At 48.4% G+C, this 24,754-nt stretch overlaps 1 protein-coding gene across 2 annotated transcripts in view; it reads right to left on the bottom strand.

The window, feature by feature from the left end:
- Positions 1-24,754, bottom strand: part of GNAO1 (G protein subunit alpha o1) — a 167,201-nt gene that overhangs the window by 69,360 nt on the left and 73,087 nt on the right. For both annotated transcript variants that reach the window (XM_030925455.1, XM_030925456.1), the window contains exon 3: positions 16,686-16,827. In XM_030925455.1, the coding sequence (XP_030781315.1) occupies positions 16,686-16,827 (142 nt within the window). The remainder of the gene's footprint in view (positions 1-16,685; positions 16,828-24,754) is intronic.

The raw sequence follows: 24,754 nt of genomic DNA, 5'->3' as shown, positions 1-24,754 counted from the left end.
GCTCTGGTCTTACTTCCTGGCGTGCCCCATATGGGGACACGAGGGAGCGGTCTTTTCACCCTCCTCTCCTGGTGGCTGGTGAGACCCCACAAGCCAGCGAAGGTAGTAAAATCAGCCTCGACTGGAGCAGATGAGGCCTCCATTGCTCAGAGGCACCTTGGGTCCGACTGCCAGCAGGACATGACCATGGCGTGGCCAGCCAGCTGCAGGCACAGCCGATGCCAGAGTCACTCTGATGGCTGGCTGAGGCTGCCCTTTTCCTGGTTTCTCAGTACTCACTGGCTATCAACTATGTGCTTGGCTCAGTGCCTGGTCCAAGGTGGTGGCTCCCAGCAATCTTCCTGGTAGGAAAGTCAAGGTGGATAATGTGGGCATGCATCCTTGTTGGGTGGGTTAAAAGCAGCGGTCTCCAACCTTTTTGGAACCAGGGACCAGTTTTGTGGAAGACAATTTTTCCACGGACTGGGAATGGGGGATGGTTTGGGGATGACTCAAGCCCATTACATTTATTGTGCACTTTATTTCTATTATGATTACATTGTAATATATAATGAAATAATTACACAACTCACCATGATGTAGAATCAGTGGAAGCCCTAAGCTTGTTTTCCTGCAACTAGACAGTCCCATCTGGGGGTGATGGGAGACAGTGACAGATCATCAGGCATTAGATTCTCATAAAGAGCGCACAACCTAGAACCCTCGCATGCAGTTCACAATAGGGTTCACGCTCCTATGAGAATCTAATGCTTGCTGATCTGACAGGAGGCGGAGCTCAGGCAGCAATGTGAGCAATGGGGAGTGGCTGTAAATGCAGATGAAGGTTCGCTCACTGGCCCACTGCTCACCTCCCACTGTGTGGCCCAGTTCCTAACAGGCCACGGAGCAGTACTGGTCTGTGGCCCAGGGGTTGTGGACCCCTGGGTTAAAAGCACACACTCTGGAACTGGATTGCTTGGGTTAGAGCTCAGCTGCACCACTTATGAGTGGTGTGACCTTGGGCTAGTCCCCTCCCTGAACTTCATTTTCTCACGTGTAGAATGAGAATAATAATAGAACCTACATATCAATCAGGGTCCTGGTAAGAAACACGGTGCCCTCCAAGGTGCAAGAGAAGAGGATCAAATGGGTTGACATGAGGAATGTGCTGGCCACGGTGCAGGCACACAGAGGTGCCAGTGCTGCCCTTTCCTGTCACTCCTGGAGGGAAGTGGAGTGCAAGTGAGGGTGAAAGTCTTAGAGTGACAACCTGAACCACTCTAATTGATGGATGGCAAAAAAGAGGTCCCAGCCGCAAACCTGGGTGCTTCATTTTCAGTGACAGGCTGATCTGCTCCCCAGCAGGCTGGAAGCTGTGGGGCAAGTCTGGCAGCAGGAGAAGCGGAAGACAGCAGCCCTGCCCTCCGACTGTTTGGGGGGCCAGATGCCGACGGGTGCATGGGACAGGAACCCTGGAGCAGGGAAGCCAGACCTGGAGCAGTTTCTGGAAACTGGGAGGGTGGTTCTTGCTTTCAGTGGGGACAGGCAAGAGGCACACAGGTGGGAAAATCCCTGGCCTAGAACACAGGAAGCCTGGTTCTCTTCCCAGCTCTGCTGTCACCTGGTAGGATGATCTCAGCCCAGTCCCACACTATGCCTCAGTGTCCCCTCTGTGAGAGGAACGACCTGAGAGCAACAAGTTCAGGACAGTGGTTATATAACTTAATAGAATTACTCAAAACAAACAAACAAACAAAAAAATGCTTGTGAAGCCCTGGGTGGGATGTGTGTCGACAGATATGCCTACTGCAGGACTCCACTGAGTGCCTTTGACACTGTAATGCTGTGGTTTCCCGAGAGGACATATGGTCTGTGTTCCCAGATTTACTCACAGAGAGCTCTGGCCACCATATCCCGGGCTAGAAGAGCATGAGTGATTCTTCTAGCACAAAATTGCATGTTCACAGCAAAGTGCTTACCTAGAAAGTGGTCTGTGGCAGTTAAGTCCTCTCAGGGCTGCCACGGACAACAAGGGACGGGGACACACAATAAAGGGACGCATTGGGCAGTCAGCAAAGCCTCCCTGGAGAGGTGGGGTAGTGCCGGACACTGCAAAGGCTCCTTGGGAGGCTGTGCAGCCCCGGTGCAGTCCACCAGGAGCTGCCTAGCAAGACAGATTTTCCCATCGTATGAAGAGAAGCTCGCCCCTCTGTGGCCGGGGCAGACGGGGCTAAGATTTTGATGTTCTGGGTCAGGGATAATCACTGGGCCATGGATAAAAAGTAAATCTGATATGTCATAACCAGGTCTAGTGAGGGGACTTCCAATCATCCCTGTGGAACACTGCTTGGCGCCAGCTCTTCCCTCAACTCAGACAGCTCTTGGCCTACACTGTGGAGACCTCCTACAATCCAGCCACCCTTCTGCAAAAGACAGCCCTCCATTTCTCCTACTCCCTTTGCTGCTGGCTAGAAGGGATGGCTGGAGTGGCATCATAGACCTGCAATGGACACAGAGACTCCATGTGTGACAGAGCAACATGGCAGAGGGCTCAACCCTGTGTCACATCTGGGCTGCTCAGGCAATGCATTTCTGTCTTAGTCATGTCACTGTTATTTTGGGGGTCTTTGTCACAGTAGATGAGCCTGTATCCTGACTGTATTATTCACAGTCAGGATAGAACATTAGCATTATTGTCATTTTACAAATAAAGAAACTGAGGTTTAGGATCATTAAGGAACCGGCCTGAGGTCACAAAGCTAAAAAACGGGGAGCCTGTCTGACGCCAAAGCCTGTGCTCTTTACTGCGTCACACAGAGCTTCACGTCAAAAATGTGCACTGTGGTTCTCCATGAGAAGACACAATAGTCTGTGATCTTATCATCAGGCTTCTTGCTGCAGAGTATAACTCTCGGACTTGGTCCTGGGGAGGGAAATATCTGGGAGTCAAGGACTTAATCATTCAAGTCCATAACCACAGACTAAAAACAGTGATGAAGCCCCGGCCTGGACTGTGCCTCAGCAGGTGCTCTTGCCTGAAGGACTGTGCCCAGGGAGCCAGCCTGGGCCCGGAGAGCTGCCCTTCCTCTCCTTGGACAGTTATCATCAGGGGAACCAGTTGGTCTAGGCACCAGGCAGGGAGTGGGGTTGCCATGACAAGTATAGCAGGAAGAAGGAAGGGAGATAGAAAGCTGGGAAAGAAGGGGGAGGGCCCCCACAGAGCTGGGAAAGCTGGACCTAATTCGACAGGGAGCTACTTCAGGACTGTGCCCTGGGACCTCAGACCAGAGATACTGGGGGAGGGGAGTCTGTTGGTGCTAATGTGCCCAGTCCACATGTGCCCGCAATCCACATCTCCTCAATAAGCTCCTCCTGGGCTGGCTTGGTAGGGAGGAAGGAGAGCTCTGGCCTGGGTGATGCGAGCTCACCGTCTGGGCCAGGAAGGGTCTGTGGATGCCAGTGGTAGTGAAACATTCATGCTGTGTTTGGTGAAGTGCAGTGTATTGCAAGGGTGCCCCATTCAGGGTTACTTTATCATCATAAATATATACTTGATCCCTATTGTACAGATAAGGAAACTAGTGCTGGAGTGGGGGTGGAGGGAGTAGAGGTCAGAATACCCAGAAAGGGCTGTGGTCAGGGGCTGCGGGAAGGAAGTGGCCGCTCTCTGGATGCATAGAGTCTGGAGATGATTTCTCCCAGGACTCCTGGTGCAGGGAGGCCAGGGCTGCTGTTATGCTCTGGGTCTGGTGGCCTACCTGTGTTGCTTAAGGGCGGTAGATCTCTCTCTACCCACTCAACAGACACCTGCAGGGTCTGGCATGCTCTGTGCCATGCCACAGGGGCTCCATGTTGGGTGGATGACGGAGACCCAGAGCAATGCCCAGCTCTCTCTCTGGACCACCCCTGGATGCCTGCAGGAGCCTCTCAGGCCCTCTCCCTGCTGCCATTCTTGCTGCCCATCTCTTCCTTCTCCCCATGGCCACTGCAAGCCTCTCCTAAGGGAAGCCATGTCTGCGCCTTGCTTAAAACCTGCAGTGGCTTCCTGCTGAGCCAGGAACAAAGCCAAAATTCCTTCTATGGCCTGGAAGCTCTTCTCACCTGAAAGAGCCAGCCCCTGTCTCTTTCTTCCATCTCATCTCCTGTCATTGTCCCCATCAACCTCTGGGCTCCAGCCACACTGGCCTTCTCTCAGACCCTTACACTGGGATGGGACTCCCCTGCCTCAGAGCCTCTGCAAAGGCTGTTTCACCTGCCTAAAATGTTCTTCCTCCCCACCTCCCCATCTTGTTTGCCCCAATGGTGCCAGTCCCTTCAGCTCTTTGTCAGATACCCTGTCCTCAGCACAGGCTAGGGCAGGCCCGCTGTCAGGACACTCTGCTTTCTGGAATCACTGAGGCTGTCCACCTGCTCGCCAGCTGAGCTCTGGGCAGCAGCACACCTGCTTGCGTCAGTTCACCATGGTGCACACAGCACTCAGCACGCTGTTGGCACAGAGAAGGCCACGTCCATATTTCTTAAGTAAATAAACCAGTGAATGAATGAGAGAGTCAGGTGCTGAGGGCATCCAGGGGAGAAAGAAGACATGTCTGGCTGGAGGGGCTGTGGAATGACGTTCACAGAGCCATAGGCAGCCCTAATGAAAAGGAACGGAGCAGCAGCTGTTTCAGGAGCATTTACTCTGCACAGGTACTATGCTGAGTAGTGTCAGCACTGCTGACACTGGACACTGGTGCACGGTCTGTGCAGCGCTATTTCAGTGTTTCCCAGTCACATAGTGTCTGCCACTCTCCTCCCTTTCTGTGATCTCTTCTGCTCTCTCCTTGTCTCTCTTTCTTTGGGTTTCTCTCTCAGGCCATGCTGAGCCCCAAGTCAGAAGCAGCCCTCTTCAGCTCTACTCCTACAAAGCCAGCAAGAGGGCAGGCACTGAGGCATACCATCTTCCAGCCTGGAATCAGAAGGGACAGGTGATCCTGGGAGGGGATGACACCACCTGTTTGACCTGTAGTAGCAAAGAGGCCTTCACACTGACCCTTCGCTCTGGTTCTGAAACAACTGTCACACCCAGGTTCCTGTCCTGGCCCTTCACTAACAGGCAGTGAGGTATGGGCAAGAGGAGGGAAATGGCAGTAACTGTTCACTGAACAGTTACTTGGTGCCAGGCACCTTGCTTAGCTGTTAACATGCATCATTTCTTTCAGTCACAACAACCCTGTGAGTAGGTATTATTATGATCTCCAGTTTTCAGATGAGGAATCTGAGGGTCAATGAGCCAGGTGACTAGTGCTAAGTCCACTGGCTGGTGGAGGGCAGGGCCTGGATTCAAAGTCACATCTCTGACTCCTGCTGCCTGCCTTGCCTCCCTGGGCAGCCCTCTGGGGCGGTGCCTCCCCAGCTCTGAAGCGAGGTGTTGACTAGCTCTAAGGCTGTTGCTGGCTGGGGCAGGCTCCTAGGGACTTGACTTCTAGTGGAGGCCTCTTCTGCTACTGGCCCATCTCCCCTCTTCACCTCCCACTCTTCCCTGGCCCCTGCTGTGGCCACAGTGGAAAGGCGAGACCATTGGTGAGTGGTGGGCTGGGGGCTGTGCACCCATGTGTCCTGCCACACAGGACCCTGGGGGAGAGGCTGCCAGGGAGCAGCAGTGCTGGCTTGCTTCCAAGCTCAGCCATCTCATGGTCCTGCTGCACTGGACTCAGCCTGGCTGGCCCTCCACCCTACGACATGAGTCATCTCCTGCATGGGGCAGCACAGCTGGCAGCCCCAATGAGAAGGAGAGATCTGTGGGTGGCTGGTAGCCTCCCCAGAATCCATTTCCTTCGATTCTATTTCCTTTTTTAGGAGCTTCCGGTTTTCCTCTGGGGGATTTATTTTGTCCCAGGAACCCCCCAGCCCCCTTGGTCATGGTGATTGAGTCAAGGAAGGGCAATGAGACACACACACACACACACACACACAGAAACAGACAGAGAGAGAGAGAGAGAGGATAGAGACAGAGAGAGAGACTTGCAGGACTTGGTGGCTGCTCAGATGCACCTTGTGCTTGGTGATGTCCCAGGATGCACACAAGGTTATGAGGGATGACCTAGTTGCTGGAGCCATTTTCCTGCTTGGTGCAGGAGTGATGCTATGGAGTCGAGGGTGAAAACCATAGAGGGGGGCAGAGTGGAGAGATGGGGGAAGCCAGGGACATCCCCTGAGCTGCTGATCAAGCCCCTACTCCCCACAGGTGTGTGTGAATTTCTGATTCTCTGGGCCTGTGACTGTTTTGTGTTTTGTTTTGTTTGAATAAGCCAGTTTGCCAGTGTGACTGTATCTTCCATCACTTGCAACCAAAGTGTCCTAACTTACTCAGAGTGGGGTCTTCAGCAGTGACATAAGACCACTGTTGGTTGCCCGGCAAAGAAAGAAGAGGGAACGGAGCTGAGTAAAGCAAAAGCAGATGAGCGTGTGTGCAGGTATGTGTAGTGGGAGGATGGAAAGTGGCTCTGGTTTTCCTAGGGAAGCCATCTCCATCTCACATGTGTAGGACTGTGACCCCCCTACACTCCCAGCAGGGCAGGGGCAGATACCACCTTGGCTGTCCCCACCTTACCTGTGACTCACAGCCTTCCCCACGTGGCGCTGCGGCCACAAACCTAACCCCTTCTCAGTCCCTGGCACCTCTTCCTTCAGCAAACTAAAATCTACCTTACTGGTTTCCCAGGTTCCTCCATGGTATATCTGGTGGCCAGAAAGGGACTATACATCAACAAAGGGCTCAATTCTGGGGCTTGGATCAAATGAGGTCCCAGACATAGTTGGAAGAGAGACCTCTCACAGTGAAAGCTACAGTGCTCAGCACAGGGCTCTGACTTGTGTCCCATTACAGGACCACATGGCCAGCACTGCAATGTCAATTAATACTTATATAAATGCTGTAATTATTTTTTTAGGGAGCACAATTATATCTCACTGCATTTGTGGTAGGCCCAAAGTACTCATTTGTTAAGTAGATGCATTTAAAATACAGCACAATTTTGTGATCTTGTTTTGGGAATTCTTTTTTTTTTTTTTTTTTTTGAGACGGAGTTTCACTCTTGTTGCCCAGGCTGGAGTGCAATGGCGTGATCTCGGCTCATCGCAACCTCCGCTTCCCAGGTTCAAGCAATTCTCCTGCCTCAGCCTCACTAGTAGCTGGGATTATAGGCATGTGCCACCACGCCTGGCTAATTTTGTATTTTTAGTAGAGACGGGGTTTCTCCATGTTGCTCAGGCTGGTCTCGAACTCCCGACCTCAGGTGATCCGCCCGCCTTGGCCTCCCAAAGTGCTGGGACTACAGGCATGAGCCACCACACCTGGATGGGAATTCTTCAATTTTCAATATTCCAGGAATCTCAAAATACAGGGCGCTGGCCAGGCAGGCCCCTCTCTGCTGTTGCCTATGGCTCTTAAGGCTGAGGTCTGCTTGGCAGCTGGTTTGCCACCTTGAAACAGGTACCACAAGCCCAAAGGATGCACACACAATGACCCCTCTCCAGAGGGGAGGCTGTCAGTTACCCCTGCATAGCTGCCAGGTGGGGTGGGATGGGGGTAGAAGAGGGGCTGCAATGGGGTGGCTCCTAGACATCTAAGATTGGTGGGGACCACTTCAGTCCTGATGCCGAGGAATATTTATTTACGTGGTTATAACATTTTCCCATCATCAGAGCAGAGTAATTAGGGCTTACAGTGGCGGTTGGGGGTGGGGTGGAGTGTGAGAGAGAGAAAGAGCACACAAGTGCAAGGCATGACCGCCTGCAGTTTTCGTTTACTGTTTGTTGAAGTCTTTCAATTAAATTTTATTTTTAAAATTCCATGCCCTTTTCTACAGGCAATGAACATATAGAGACTGATGCCTTGAGCATCCACTCAACTCTGTAAGCCATGGAAGAGAAGGGAGGCCAGGCCAGATGAAGGCTAGGTGCTGGCTGGTGCCTCTGCAGGGCCCAATGTGCTGGAGCCCTGGAGGCTGAGTGCCTGCTCCAGGCTGAGCGACCGCTGTGGGAATGCATGAATGGAAGCACGCATGGCAAACGCTGTGGAGGGATCAGGATGGCATAGAAAGAAGCGTATTCTGCATCTTTCATCCTTTCCTCCCTGGACACATCTGTTCAGGCATGTGTATCCCTAGTAACAGGCCAGCACTTGACCCGGAAGCACACCTGTTGGATGAATGGAATCACTCAGGCACAGGATTCACTGACCCCTGCTAGCAGTGGGCATGATGAACAAGACTGACCTGTTCTTCCAGACCTGCTGTCTGGCCCCAAGGGTAAGACAACCATGAAGTAGAGTGTGCTGCTGGGGGGCAGCTGAGAGGGGCTTGGGGGGAGGGCACCACTTTTAGCTAAGGAAACCTAAGACTCTAAGAGGGAGGAGCAGCTAAGAGACATTTCAAAAATCTGACACTTTAGTCCCTCTTCCTTTTCCATATTGAAAACTGCAGTTCCTCTGAGTTGGTTCTTGCTTTTAGACAAGGGTGAGGGAAAGCCACTGATGCTGCCACCCTGGGCCAAAGTACCAGTAGCCAGGTCTCAGGCTCCTTGTGACAGGGCTTAGATGGTGGATGCTTTCCTTCAAACCAGGAGCTTGCAGCCCGATCCAGCCTTGGATCAGGGAGCAGTGCTGATGCCGCACTAAGCCCTGGAGAGCTAGAATTTCAGAGCTGGGAGAAGTCCTGGAAACCAAGGCATTTACCTTCTCATTCTGGGGCTGGCATCTCTGCCCAAGACCGGGAGCCTCTTGATCTTTGCATCTTTGTACCCACCCCTGCCATCTTGTGCACTTCCCCAGGAGGTAAGCATTTGTAAGTAATAAGAAATTGAGTGATAAGTATTTATGGAATGATTGATTGACCAACTGAAAGAAAATGAGTCCCCAAATGGGCTGGGTAACTGGAAGCAGACTGCTGAGACGGAAAGAGGACTGAGCAGTGATGCAGGAAGCTGAATGCTCTAGTCCTGGATCTGCCACATATTCCCCTGGGTAAGTCTCTTTCCTGTTTGGACCAGATGAAACCTATGTTCCATCTGCAAAATGGAGCAGCAGAATGAGATGGGCTTGAATGGAGCAGTTTCAAGCTCTATTCACCTGGCTGGCAAAGGGTCAGGGCAGGGTCTGGGGCTGCTGTAGGTGGACAGCCTCAGCACCCAGCATGGGGCGCATCTACATCCTCTTCCTGGCCTCATGTTTGGGCTATGGAGTATGAAGCCTTCATCTGTTACACCCTCCAGCCGCCATCAGATCTATCAACTACCACTAAAGTTATCTCTAAGCCCAAGGGGACTCAGGGAGACACAGGCCAGATAGCATCCTTGTTTTTATCTGTTTCAGAATTCATGCAAACCACAAGGTGAACCGCACTGCATTGTAGAGGCGGCACCACAATATTTCCATGATTATTAAAAAACATAGTGTCCTGAGCTCCACTGTGTGACTTAAATGTCAAGATTTCTTCTACCAGAGGAGATCCAATGACATTCTGAAAACTAAGTGTGAAATCTGATTCTGCCTCCCAAAGAGCTACCTTTATCTCTAGGGGATACAGCTCCAGTGAAGGCCCCTGGTGGAACAAGAGCATGGGCGGCAATCCCAGCTGGCACCCATCTTTCATCCTGTTTAGGTAGGTGACTGAGATAGAGCAGGGAGCCCCCTGTTAGGGGCATGCTGCCCCCCACACCCCAAAAAAGCATGGAAACAGAGAAAAATCTTGAGTCTCTTCAAGGCAAATTCCAGGCACCTAGCTAGCCTTGAGAAGTAAATGAGCAACTTGAAAAGCAAGGAGGTTGTAATAGCTTAAAATAATAGCCACCCAAGTAACTTAGAGCCACAAGATGTTTGGTTCCCTATGGAAACTAAAGATAACATCTTAACATATGTCCCCGAGTTGTTTTTCAGAAACCTGGACCCCCACCAGATGGAAAATGCCCATTGCAGTCAAGTAGACCTCAGAAGAGCGGAAACTAAGGACGGAACGCTGACCACCGATCTTTCTTCTAAATTTCTTCCTGAGGGGCCTGGAGAGAGACACACCTACAGGCCAGACCTTAACATTCATTTTGGCTGTTCCCAAGGTTTTAGACAAAAGCTCGCTCCTTAACCAACTGCAAATCACAGAATCTCTGGATCTACCTATGACCTCAAAGCCCACCCCACAAGACATGCTGCTTTTTTGGGCCAAACCAATGTATAACCTCCATGTATAGGTTTACGGTTTTGCCTGTAGCTTCTGCTTTCCTAAAATGTACCCTTGCCTTTAAAAGCCCTTGCTTGTAGGGCCACTGAGGAAGTGAGGCGTTAAGCATGAGCTGCCTCCTTACTCAGCCCCCTGCAGATAAACGCAGTCTTTTGTCTTGTAAACTTCAGTGTTGGTATTTGGCTTTATGGCACAGCTTGAGTAGACCCAGGCTTGGTAACATGATCTTGGGTGGCCAGTTAAGAACCTTGTGCTTCTGTTTCTAACCTGAAAACTGCAGATAAAACCTTGCCCATTCCTCACTAGATTGCTTTGAGTAGAATTCATCAATACTTTATCAAAAACAACGACTGTAGACAAATAATGAGAATAATTGCCAACACAAGTTGAGAAGTTGCTATGTGACAGGCACTATCCTATGCATGCTACAGGCATTATCTCATTTACTCTCACAGCAGATATGAACGAGGGAGGTATCAGGATCATTACTATTTTACAGTCCAAAACACTGAGGCTTAGAGAAGTTACATAATTTACCCAGGGCCATATAGCTGGTGGTACAATTGGGGTTTAAACTTAGTATCCAATACTTCCTATGTCAGGCATTGTGCTAGAGGAATAGGATCTATACTCTGCCCTTAAGGAGTTTATAGTTGAGAGAAACAGGTATAGGCACAAATAGTGAGAAAATGAAAACTGGAGTATTTTCAACTGAATAAAGTCTCATACAAGTTCAATGCATGACTGCTACCAGTCCATCTGTTTACAATGTATTTTACATATGCAAGGATGTACACATATACACATGTACATTTTACATATGTTTATATATACACGTGTGTGTATGATGAACTGTATTAACACAGGCCTGTTCAAAGGCTTTCCCCATCCCCCCACTGGTCCACGTATACCTTCTAATCCTGTAATTGTTCAGTTTCTCCTCAACCCTTTCTTCCAGTGTCAGAGTTTAGGCCAGCTCAGCCAGAACAAGGCCCTCTGCTTCTGTGATGCAGATGTAGGCCCTGGGCTAAGGCTAGAGGAAGGAAGAGGGGGAGAGCTTGGCTCAGAATGTGAAGACAATTTACAAAATAATGAGTTGGGGCGAGGAGGGAGGGAGGAAGAGAGGGAAGGGGAGGAGGAAAAGGTGACTGAGAAGGAGGGAGGAGGACACAGGGAAAGGGAAGAAGCGGGGGGAAGGGAGATAGAAGGGGAGGGGAAAGGGAGACGAAGAAAAAGGGAGGAGTGAAGGAGCGGCAGAGCCGGAACCCCTTTGGTGGGAGAGAGAGAAGGGGAAAGAGGACCAGCCTTGCTCGCTGGGGTGGAGAAGAGGGTCTCTGGAGAACCCGGGGGAGTAAGGCAGCTCAAGGGAGTGGGGTGGGACAGACGTGGGGGGCAGGAGAGGATGTTTGAGAACAGCAGGGGGAGCTGTCTCTGGTCCCTTTTTATGTTCTTAGAGAGACTCCAGATAAAGGATGGGATTCTTTGAATGATTTGTTTTGCCTGATCATACTATGTCTATCTAAATGGGACTCTGCTCTGGACCCGGGCCACACAGGTTCTAGTCTTATTAGGCTTCCGTGCCTACACTGTATACATATATAATTTGTATTGCATGACGCTGGGCAAGTCACTTAGCCTCTCCATGCCTCATTTTTTTTTAACCTATAAAACGAGGACAACAACAGCACCCACTGCACAGGTAGTTGTTAGTATTAAATAATTTAAGCATTAAGGAAAATTTATTAAATAACAGGACAAATAACAGGCCCATCCTTTTCCAATAAAGGCTGTGAAACATAAAAATGGAAAGCCGTTATTATCCTGGAGTCAGTAATTCCCAGAGCTTCAGTTCTCTGAATCTATCCATCTGACATGTGCAGACCTCCCCCACCTGGAAACTCCTTAGGTTTGGAAGGGGACACACCCTCTGTGGTCCGATCCCACCCAGCCTCCTGGCTTTCTGGCTGAGGTTCCACCTTGTGCCCATCCTTTTTCAACAGTCAATTAATCACCAGGCCCCTGTATTTCCTTTGTTGCTGTGCATCACTCTGCTGCCTTTCTGACCCCTCACCTAGCCCCTCGCACCTTATTCATGGTCTGTTGCTGGAGTTTCTTTACCTGCCTCCCCATCTTTAGTCTCCCCCTGCCATCCCCCTCCCCGCCCTGTCCACTCTGCACATGCCATCATCATAATTTCCTAAAATCTCACTTTCATCCCATCCCAGCTCAAAATCTGTCCATGGCTGCCTACTGCTAACAGGATAAAATTCAAACTCCTTGGCCTACCTTCCGGGGCCCACCAAATCTGGACCCAACTGGACCTTCCAGTTTTCCCACACCTTGCTCTGACCCCAGTCCTCTGTTCTGGCCACTGGCCTCCTCTGCCAGTTAACTCTCCTTTCCCTCATTACCAACCACTGTTTCTACCATGTTTTTTCCTGGTTTCAAGGGCCTTTGCTCACCTACACCTGCACCTGTCAAACTGTACCTGTGCCTCAGGGACAGTTCCAGCTTCACTCCCACTAAGCAGCTCTTCCTGCCCACCATGTGCAAGGGTTGTGCTCACTCTGCCTGTGAGCTCCATCTTCCCAAGAAGATGACCAGCTCCTTAAAGGCTCCAACTCACATGCCTTTGAATCTTCACATAGGGCTTAGCACCAGCCCTACACATGGTAGGTTCTCAATCAACAGCTTTTCATGCAGTGATAAAGTTACAGGCACTTTGACTTTTTTTCTGTGGACACTGGGAAAGTTAGAAATGTCATTCCATTAATAGGATGGGTCTTGAAGACCTACTAAGTGCTGAGCACTGTGTTGGCTACTGGAGTGAGGAGGTGATCCAAAGATAAACGACATAGGCCCTGATCAGAAGACCTTCAATGATGAAGGGGTTCTTAGGCTGGGCTCCGCTGGTGGGCCAGGCCCCCCTGAAATTGCATGCAGAATCTCCTAGATGTATGCTGTGTCCCCTGTTCTGGAGGGAAGGCTCACGGGTTTTATGAGCTGCTCAAAGGACTCTGACTACACCCTAGGGCCCACTTCTCTACAGAAAGATGCATAAACAATTGATCTTCATGCTAGTGTGTGAGACAAGAGCTTCATGGAGAAAGCGCTGAGCTGAGTTTCTTCCTCAGGGGAGGAAAAGGTAAGGAGGCTTCATGGACAAGATGAAGCTTAGTGGGCCCTTACTGAGTACGGCAGTTCCACGGGGAAGAGGGGAAGAGAAGAGGAGTGTACTAGAGGCAGAGAGCACACCCCAGCGAAGGCCCAGAGGCGTGAGAGTGCATGGGGTCCCTGGGAGGGGTCTGTAGTCTGAGGCTGGGGCCTGGGGTGTGGAAACCATAGAAGAATGTAAGGAGGTCCCCGCTGTTTGCGACACCTACCTGTTCTAGGGGCTGACACTGAGGTACAGCAAGGAAGCTCTTAGGTGCTTTTCTGTGTGGAGGGTGCAAGGCTAGCTGGCCCCAGCAGGTGGTGGGAGTGGGGCTGTCTTCCTCCAGACACCCCCTGATGACTGGTGGTGGGTAGCAGAGGTGAAGAAAACACGAGAGGGAAGGAGGTCTCTTTTGTTGAGACCAAAACATGGATCTGGACTTCTGCAGCATGAGGTGGTTTCCCCAGCATCCAAATGGCAGATCCCCTAGGTGGAGTGTGGCTGGGGACCCGAGAGACAGAAGAATGTGGGGACCCAGCTCTGGGCTCAGGGCATCTGGACATCAGCAGCTGCCTGGCTGCAGGTAGCTCCAGCTGAACAGAGCTTTATATTCCTCTGCGCCAGGCTCATTCCTCCCTCAGGGCCTGGGTGCTTGTCTGGAACTTTCTGTCCCCTCGTCCTCCCACTCTGAAGTATCTGCTCCTCCCACCCCCAGATCAGGCTCTCACATCACCTTATTTTGTTTTCCTTGCAGCCCTTAGCGTTATCTGACATTATGCAGTCACCTACTTGTGGGCTTGTTTGCTGCCTATACTGCTAGATAGGAAGCTCCATGAGAACATGGAAAGGGAAAGATCTTGGCTCTGAGCTGCCCCCACACCAGCATATACTGCAGCCCTTTCAGGCCTGGTATGTTTCCTCATCGAGAGGACAGAAGTGGTGGCTTCCACTCTCTTCTGCCCAGCTCCACAGGCTGCGAATCCACACCAGCCCACTCCTAGGAATGCCTTTTCCAGCTGTCTGGCTTGCTGTGGCCTGGGTCTTGGGTTCACTCCTTTCCTGTTCCTCACAGGTATAAGAATACAGGAAGGGGGTGCCTGAGTGTCACACCAGACAAATCTGTGTTGCCCTAGGGATGGGCCAGGTGCTGGCCATGGTGCCACCTGCCATAACGAAACTGGGCTTGGACTCGACTGTGTCCAGTGGACTCTCCAGGGAGTCCCGCTTAGCTCTCAGTCTCTCCTTCCATTGGAACCTTCCCCTCCTTCCTACTTAAAGGCTGACTACTTGACTGGGAAATTCCACGGAGGAGAAATAGCCAGAGAAGGGACCCTGTTTCCCAGGGGCCTGCAGTACAGTCCTTAACCTATCATAGTCCTAGCGATTCCCAAGCAATCATCTCTCCATTCAGGATAATAAAATGGAAAAAAAAATCCCATGGGAACAATGAATGTTTTCCAAAATGGAAGGAGAAAAGTATTCCAAAGCCACATTGACTTTTCTGGGTTATAATCAGTATAGTAGATTTTCAGGAAGAGCTGGCTGGGAGATGAATACATTTGCTCCTGGAAGATCTCACACACTGTGTGTGTGTGTGTGTGTGTGTGTGTGTGTGTAGGGGGTGTGCCTTTCGCACTGTGTCTGCCCTCTGGCTGAGATTCAGACACCATGCTCCCCACTTAGCCAAAGGGAGAGAGAGAGAGACCAGAGGTCTGTGGCTTGTACCATGCCTGAAGATAAGATGAGGCACTCCCTGCTCTGGGCTGTAATAAAATAAGTTAAATAAAATGAGTCAGTATATATAAAGTGTTTAGTATGTGCCTGGCAGCCAGTAGGTGCTCAAGAAATGGTTGCTGTTTTCATTCCTACTATTGCTATTAAGAAGAACGAAGCACTGTACACATCTGGGCTAGTTCTAATGATCTGAATAGGTGTTTTCTGAAACCAGACACCATTCTCTGCTGTGCTCATTCCTGTATCCACAGCACCTAGCTCAAAGCCTCGCACATCATAAACCTGCAGTGAATGGACCCATCCATTCCCTCATTCCCTCTTTCCACAGGCCCTGGCTCTGTGACCAAACCCAAAGTCAGTCTTCCAGGGAGAAGTGCTTCCTTTGCAGAATCAACTTCCCAACTTAGCCTCCAGAAGGAGCAGCAGATGGGCCCAGGTGCCCCTGCTAGTGCCCAGTTTCTCCACCTCGGGCTGGCCTCGGACACACCCTCAGTCACCCAATTCCCCAGTACCTGGAGGAATCAGTGCCTGGGCTGGATGACTCTGCCCCATGGAATTAGGATTTTGTGCATAATATATTAAATTTTACATTTAAAGCTGCCTGTCACGGATGATTTATCAGACACAGAGACAACCAGGACAGTTTTCCTCTGTGAGGAAGATGATTTTTAGCAAAGACAGGATGTGTGTATAATGTACAATCAAATCACATAGCAATCAGAGATGAATGCTCAACATCCAGAGGCTCAGATGCAGAGCCCAGGTGCTTGGAGGCTCTACCTGTCCTCTGCCTGCTTCTCCAATCTCCAGGTCCCAGAGGGAGGATCACTGAGATTCAGTCCCAAACAGGGACAAAGAGCTGCTTCTGGATAGAATTCTGAGGCTATTTTCTCCTCTCCCTCTCTCCCTCCCTCCCTCCCTCCCTCCTTTTATTTAGCCTTGCCAGTGTAGCTGTATATAGTTCAGTCTTAACAGTTAATACAAATGTTTGCAAATTAGAGGTTTTTATATAGTACTTATTCCACTCACCACTTAATAGAAACCTGGAAACATTACCCCCAAACAGTCCCTGTTCTAGAACACCGACTTTCTACAGGAAGGAGAGCCCTGTAGGTCCTCATACTTCCCCAGGGGAGGAAGAAAACAGCCCTTGGTATAAAAGAGGAAAGATAGTCAATTCAAATGGTCTTCCCCACTTCACAGCAAGGCAAGGAAAGTTCTTCTAAGGAGGGGAGATGGTGGCCAGGCAAGGCTTGTTTTGTTTAATACATATTTTTTTTCTGTTCAAGTTAATTGCCCAAGGACAGGTGCTTAGACAGTGTTGTGATAGCCCCAATTTAAACCTGTCACCAACTCTTCCTCATCTGCAAAATAAATCCGAGAGTTTTGTAGCCCTTGCAACTTGTAAAGTTGGTGAGTTTGCTGGGAGTTTGCCAGGGGTGTGGATGCAATGGCTTAGGTTAGTGACTGTGCCACCATATATCTTTCATACATAGCAGAGTCTCTTCTCGTTCATTTAAGGCAGCCCAGCACTATAAAGAGGAGGCAGTGGGGTAACACAGACAGAACCTCTTGTTGCTGTGCTTATGGACTCAGGGGCCTACCTTTCTCTCCTTATCACCATATTCGATGCCCAAAGTGTCCATGGCCCGGACGATGGCTGCCAGGGACTGGATGGTGTTGCTGTAGACAACAGGCTTGTACTGTTTCACGTCTTCTCCAGAGAAGCCATCTTCATGGATGATCCTAGAGAAAAACCACACATACCACACCTGATGAGAGCATTGTCCTCATCAACACAGACAGCACAGGCATGAGAAGCACTGGCTGACTGTGGGCCAGGTCCAACCGGGATGCCGAGTTACTGAGTTGCTACATTAATGTCATAAAATCTAAAGGGAAAAGCTACCTAAATTACTTAAAAACAGAATCTTGAAAAAAAGAAATGCAGTCTTTTCACATTCCCTACATAATGAAAGAAAAATCCATCAATGAGGTGTTGATAATATTTGAAAGCACTTAGAACAGGAAGGGCATACATTAAGAACTCAATATATGTTAGTTATGAGTATTTTAACCAAAGCTCAGGGTCCCAACTTACGTTTACACCTAGAGGCATATTGTTGAAAATCCCTGGAAAACGTCTGCAAATGGATGATGCATTTTTCTTTCACAGAAAACTCACAGCTTTTAATGAAGGTAAAATGATTCACTTAAGAGGAACAAATAACCATCTTTATCTTTGACAACAGCAAAGTCAATAAAAGGGTTTGCCTACTTTTTCGTCCTTGGCTAGGATTTAACCACATACCACCCTCGTTCTGGTGGATCTGAACAGGGACAAAGAGGACATAAAGGGGAAGTCACAACTTTCAGAGGCCACATGGCACTGCCTGCTAGCCACTCAACATTGTGCTCACTGCTGACAAGGATCCGGGCAGGAGAGAAAACTAGAAGGAGGGGCTCATGCCAAAACCACAAGAATCCTCTTATAAATAAAGTAATCCAGAAAGAGCAAATGAATTTTAAGATTAACATCCCACATTTGTCCTCCCCAATGAACTATGTAAACTCTTCTGTGGTCACATTTTCAGTCCCAGATAGAACACTACTTGTGACACGTTCATGCACCAATATAACAACTGAGACCTCCTTTCTACTATACCACGGCTCCTTCCCATTCCTTCGTTACCTTTATGCAGGAGAAAATGGCTAAAAATTCTTCTTTTTCTTTTTTTTTTTTAAAAAAAACAACAGTTTTATTGAGATATAATTCATATACCATACACCCCACCCATTTAAAGTATACAAGTCAATGGTTTTTAGTATATTCATAAGGTTGGTCAATCATCACCATAATCTAATTTTGGAACAGTTCAATCTCCCCAAAAGGAACTTTGTATCCATTAGCAGTTACTCTCCATGCCCTGCCCCTACCCTAAGCAACCACTGATGTACATTTTGTTTCTATAAATTCGTCTATTCTGGACAGTTCATATAAATGGAACTATACAACGTATGGTCTTTTGTGACTGGTTTCTTTGACTTAACACAATGTTTTCAAGATTCATTCACAATGTAGCATGTATCAGTAGCTCATTCCTTTTTATTACTGAATAGTATTCCACTGTAGGGATGTACCACATTTTATTTATCCAGTCATCAGTTGATGGACAATAATAATTCCTGCTGCAAAATTCCACTTGGTGCTGGTTTGTGGGTCTTCACTCTGAGATTCTCTAAAAAGCAGATCAGAATGACCCTATCAACTTTCTGTCCACTTTTATTATTCCTAAGTCCAGTTTTGTAAAAGTATCTTGAGGGAGTACATAACCAGTGCAGGCCACTGGTACACTACCCCAGAGAGATCTCAAAGGGATCTTTCCTAACTCCCACTGTAAACAACTAGAAAACCAGACAAAATATATGAAACAAGCATTTTCAGACACTGGAGAATAGACAGTGCAGGACTGTGATCCCTGAGAGAAGGGAGACCGAGGAGGGGAGTCCTATGATGGCCTGGGCGTCCGCCTTTAGGTGTTTACTAGACCACAGTGCAGGAGGTTACCCAGGCAGAACACAGCCATTTCACTGAGCTGAAGAGAAAAAGTGAGTTCAGGAAAGCTGAGGTAGCTGGAAGGGCAGCGTACCAGAAGGGAGAAAACTGCAAAGAGAGAGCACTTCAGATGCTTCAGACAGTGCATAGGGGTCGCCCTGGAGTCTGTGGCTGGATAGGGTGAGATTCCACAGCTGGTCAAGGAACAAGTACTAAAGAAAGAACAAGCATCAGGGAGCTTATCAGTTGAACACTTCCCAGATCTCATTCAAGACTAGGAGATATTCGAGTTCCAAACAGCCATAGTGAAGAGTCCTTGTTGAACACCTGGGGCACTCAGCAGAGATGCCAGAAGGCTCATGCCATAGCAACAGGGCTGAGCTAGCTCCAGAGTAAAGGCTGCTTTAGACCTGCCCTCACGAAGCTTAAAAACAAAGTTAAAAAAAAAATCAAGCTGATCTACAAGTAACTTAACTACCTGGAGAATAAAGTCAAATAGTCTTTAAATGAGAACAACAAAATCTAGACATTCAATAATACAATATTCATAATATCAGCATCACACAAAAAAAATTCTGAATGTGCAAAGAAGCAGGAAAGCATGACCCATAACTAGGAGAAAATACAGTCAACAGAAGCAGACCCAGGAGTGAGAGAGATCATGGAATTCACAGTAAGAATTTTAAAACATCTATTTTAAATATTTCTAAGAAATTGAAGGAAATTATGAACATATGAGGAAAGAAATGGAAGATGTAAAAAAGAACAAAAGGAATATCAAATGATGAAAATATAATATCTAAAACAAAAATTTCACTGGATGGGATTAACAGCAGATTAGACATACAGAAGATGAGCGAACTTGAAAACATGGCAATAGAAACTATCTAAATTGAAACAGAGGGAAGAAGCTGAAAAATGTATTATGATGTTTATAACATACATAGAAATAAAACTTCAACAATAGCACAAAGGATGGGAGGGATAAAATGAAAGTATACTCTACACTGTAGAAAGATTCTTATAAGTAAAAAAAGTAGTATTAATATATTATTACTTGAAAGTAAAGTGTAATAAGTCAAGATACACATTGTAAACTCTAGCGTAAATACTAAAAAACAGAAAAGAAAGGCAACTGGTACCTAGATTCTCCTAAGAGGGTGGGGGCCTCTGGGTGACCTGAGTGGTGCAGGCAGGATTTGCTGGTCCCCATGGCATGACATGCTTCCCCAGAAGCCAGTGCATTGAGTTTCTCATGCTTCATTTGGGATCAGCAGACCCTACCACTCTCCTGGGAATGCTCTCTAGACCTTTGGCTGGCTCTGGGACCTTCCTCAACCTATTTCACACCTATTGATATCATTAATCTTCATACACACTTGATCAGGTGGAAAGGGTGGGATTTTATTATAACCATTTGACAGAAGAGGAAACTGAGGCTGAAAGAGAATAAGTAATTGCCCCAATGTCTCCCAGCAGGTAAGAGCCTGGGCCAAGAACAGACACAGGTCTCCAAGCTCACAGTCCTTTCTATCACACCTCAATTCATGGGCTGAAAATACTGCTGGCAGGTCTCAATCTGTTGCCTGGGTTGTCCCAAGATAAAGAAGTTTCATTTGCAGTTTGCAGAAATGTTGCAATTTGGGGGAAATTGCTCAAATCATGATTAGCCCTATAAGTTGTTCAAACTGGCTTATATTAGGTTAAAAATAGGCTTCCTGTTTCAGAGTAGAATTTTATATCCCCTTCTACTACAATGTAATAAGTACTTTAAGACTAGAAAATTTGGACCATACAGAACAACAAGAAATTTTTTTTTTTTTTTTTTTTCGGCAGAGTCTCACTCTGTCACCCAGGCTGGAGTGTAGTGGTGTGATCTCGGCTCACTGCAAGCTCCGCTTCCTGGGTTCAGGCCATTCTCCTGCCTCAGCCTCCTGAGTAGTTGGGAATACAGGCGCCCGCCACCATGCCCAAATAATTTTTTTTATTTTTAGTAGAGACGGGGTTTCACCAACAAGAAATATTACTCATACTCCCACCACTCAGAAAAACACTGAATTTTTAAATGTTAAGTCTTCCCCCTAGCTTTTTTTAATGCCACATTCCTCTTTTTTTCTTTCTAGCATTGATTTGAGGCAAATATCCTTAAATGTATCAAATAAGAACCTCTTTATTTTCTATTTCCCCACACCATTCTAGAAAGGCAGAGTAGAGCAGTGGTTAGAGGTTGGGCACTGGATAGGATGAGCTGTGTGTCCCTGGTAAACAATTTAATCTCCTGAGCCTTGGTTTCCTCATAAGCAAAGAGTTGTGAGGAATAAATGTAAAGTGCCTTTCATATAGTAAGTATAAAACAAATGGTAGCTATTAGTATTTTCTGCCAGACGCAGTGGCTCATGCCTGTAATCCCAGCAGTTCTGGAGGCCGAGGCAGGCAGATCACGAGGTCAGGAGTTCGAGACCAGCCTGGCTAATATGGTGAAACCCTGTCTCTACTGAAAAATACAAAAATTAGCCAGGTGTGGTGGTGGGCACCTGTAGCCCCAGCTACTGGGGAGGCTGAGGCAGGAGAATCGCTGCAACCTGGGAGGCGGAGGTAGCAGTGAGCCAAGATCACGCCACTGCACTTCAGCCTGGGCGACAGAGCGAGACTCTGTCTCAACCAAAAAAAAGTAATAGTCTTTTCATTCTAAAGTTAAAATCTGGCAAGTATAATTTCTTTCATTTGCAGTATAAAATAAGCAGAATAATTGCAGCTCATGTTTGAGGGTTTACCCTCTGTGCTAAGTGCTTTACATGTGTCATTTCATTTAACCTTCAAAACAATTCCAGGAGATAAATTATCTCCTCCTTACAGACGAGGAAACTGAGGCGCAGGTAGGTTAGGCCACTTACTTGAAATACAGCTGGTAAATGGCAGATGCTGAAAGGCAGGTCTGCTCCTCCTGCCCTGAGTCCCTATATCCAGGAGAATCCAGAGATTTCACCCACAAAACAAGCACTGGGAACTCGCCCTGTTGTATCTGCCCAATTTCTGGCAAGGAAAGGAGGCCTGCCTCTGGGTTGGAGTTGGAGATACAGCCCTGGAGAGTTTAGTCTAATGTGACAGCCTAGGTCTGAGTCGTGGAGGTGACAAGGCCAGGATTTGGAAATCAGGAGCGAGGCTCCACGAGATACCTTAGCAACAGCCAGTGGCATCTCACATTGCAGCAGCCCCAGGTGGGCTGTTCATCTACACAGCTGAGCGATAGAGTGCAGCATCAAGTCCCAGAAACATCATTTGAGTCCCTGGGTCCAACCATGTCTAAAACCCACCCTAAACTTCTGAGTTATATGAGCCAAATAATTCCCTCTCAATTTTGCATAAGCTAATTTGATTTGGGTTTCTGCCACTTAGAACTAACAGAGACATGACTAAAAGGTACATGTTTTATACCTTGATAACAATAATAATCAGAGATCACCTCCCAGAAGACTTGTTTACTAATTTTTAATTTTTAAAATTAAAGCACCACATCTCACTTATCTCTGCTCTCTTCTCATATCTCCTGGCATAGGGTTGAGCTCCAGACAGTGCTCAGATAAAGTGAGACATAACTACATGATTCAGGAGTACACAGATGCCCCAGACCTGTCCCTCTCCAAAGCACTCACTAAAGGAGGCAGACGTGTGTGTCCGTGTGTGTGTGTTGTGTGTGTGTGTGTGTGTGTGTGTCAGGGTGGGGACCTACTAGATTTCTTATGACTGCAAAGCCAGGACATCAAAGAGAGATCAAGCTAGCTTCTACATTGATGCCCACCAAAAACTCAGGGACTCTGAGGGGTGTTCCAGGCCACCAAGCCAGAAGCACCATGAGGAACAGGAGGTCTGAACAGCCAAGGGCTGACTGTGGAGTGTTTGACTTTGGACAGAAACCACCAGCTGGACTCTGGAAACCTGGCAACGCTGCTGAGAGATCTCACGTGGATATGGGGAGAGACAGAGGGTGGCAACCAAGCCCGCCTGTGCGGGTCTGAGCTTTCTGGGAAGAGGCAACCAAGGAGAAACCCTAGTTCTCCCTGCACCTCCATTTCTCTCTCTGCTGCCTTAGGGACCCTGCAGGAGGCCTGAACTTGGGCTCCCTTTGCTTTCTGCTTCCCCCTTGCAGTGCAGGACTGCACTTAGCTGCAGTGAGACTCCCCAGCCACGCTGGCCTTATATGGTCACAGAACCACAGGCTTGGGAGCTGGAAGGGACCTTGGAGGCTCATCTGGCCCAGCAGCCATTCTCCTTCTCTGAATCATAGACTCCTCTGAGAGTGTGACAAATGTACCGACACATACAGTGTCCCCCCCAACTTCTGGAGGTTCACAAACTCAGAGGCCCTAGGCTGCTGGGACACATGGCTTTTCACTCTATCTCCAGCTAGATTAAGTGTTCCTCGTCTGCTCCCTTTATCAGTGCTCTGGCCCCTGCCCTGGGACTGGACTGCTGCTCCTCCTCCATCACAATCCCTTTAATGATCTACAGGAAGCGGGGGCTTCTAGAGCCAGACTCTCTAGCTGTGAGACTGGGCGCTTCTGTTTCCACATCTGTTCCTGGGAGACAGGCATGGTAACAGAGCTGGTTCCTGGTTGGGATCAAAAGAATGAATCCATGTAGAGTGCCCAGCACAGTCGGCAGTCAATCAGTGTTAGCTATTATTATTGTTGCCATACTTGGTACAAGGGACAGGGGAGAACATGCAATCAGTCAGGTGTCCTGCATCTGTCCTCTTGAGGAAGAGGATGGGAAGTGGGTCTATGGGGAGGGAAGGCTGGGAGGACCACTGCTTGCCAGGAGAAGGAGGAGCAGCAGCAAGGCTTAACAAGCCACAGTGGAGAAAAGAAGAAGGGCGGCAGAGGGGGTTTCTCTGGACTAAAGCAGAGAATCTGCTCATTTACCATCTACCAAATGAACATGTTGGGAGTGGTTGTGGGATGAGAAGGTGGATTTCCTGATTTTAAGCCTGTCTTAACGTGTCACGAAATGTGTTTCTGAACACTGACGGAGAGCTGTGCTACGGTTGCCTGGGTTAGGGTCAGGGCCCAGTGCTTCACTCCCATGCCCAGCACCAATGGTTTCCAGCCATCAGGGAGACCTCGGCAGTAATGGGACGTGGCCCCTGGAGCCATCTGTCTCCCCAGTGGAGGTGGGGACGGACCTGCCTGGCCTCACATGACACATTTTTAATCAAACAATTGTCAGATGCCAGTGAGGGAGGAAGCCACATGCCAGGAATTGGGGGCTCCACAGAACCTACGAGACCAGGATCTGGACAGGATGGTAAAGTGAAAATGCTGGTTACAGTGTGTGTGCTGTGCAGCTGTTTTCACAAAACTGTTTGTGGGTGGGAGCAGGAGGTAGGGTGTGGTATGGAGGGAGAAGGAAGGAGAGGGAGATGTTATGTGAGGATGTGTAACAAGATGTATTAATAATCACTTTCGGGTGGTGGCATTCAGTGATTTTTAAAAAATTTTCTTCTTTGTATATTTTATGTTTAAAAATGTGTACTTGTTATATGGAAGAACAACAAGTCATTTCCAATGAAAGAGACAGACACTTCATGTTTAACCTACTAGGGACCATTTTGACCTAGAGAGAATACTTGAGTGAAAGGGGCAGAGTCATTAATCAACACAAATCTCCTGTAGTGACACATCTGGGATCAGCCTGCTGGAAGGTCTCTTCCGACTTCAAAGCCTCTGAGGCCTGGTCCCTGCCTTCCAGAGCCTCTCAATCTAGATGGTAAGATAAGGCTAGTGCCAAGAAATGAAAATTAACAACAAAAAAGTGGCATCTGCCAAGGGCCAGTTGAAGGATACGTGTGTTAGATGTGCTGGCTGCCACCCGAAAGCCACTCCCTTCTCATGAAGAGTTCCTTTCCCTGCCTCCTTTGCAGCGAAGACTGGCCAAAGAAATGGTTCTGCTTAGAGCCCACACAGAAATAGTCATTTTCCAGATAAGAAACTGTGATGTGGAGAGGAAGAGATGTGCCTATAGGCACATTTAGTTTGTGGCAGAGCAGGGACAAAATCCCCAGAGGCCTTTCCATTGTGCTGCAGGCCTCTTACCTCCCTTGGTGCTCCCCTGGGAGAG

The sequence above is a fragment of the Rhinopithecus roxellana genome, chromosome 20 (assembly GCF_007565055.1).
Source record: "Rhinopithecus roxellana isolate Shanxi Qingling chromosome 20, ASM756505v1, whole genome shotgun sequence".
In the NCBI taxonomy this organism is placed as follows: Eukaryota; Metazoa; Chordata; class Mammalia; order Primates; family Cercopithecidae; genus Rhinopithecus; species Rhinopithecus roxellana.
The sequence above is the reverse complement of the archived record's forward strand: the minus strand, read 5'-3'. Positions and strand labels throughout refer to the sequence as shown.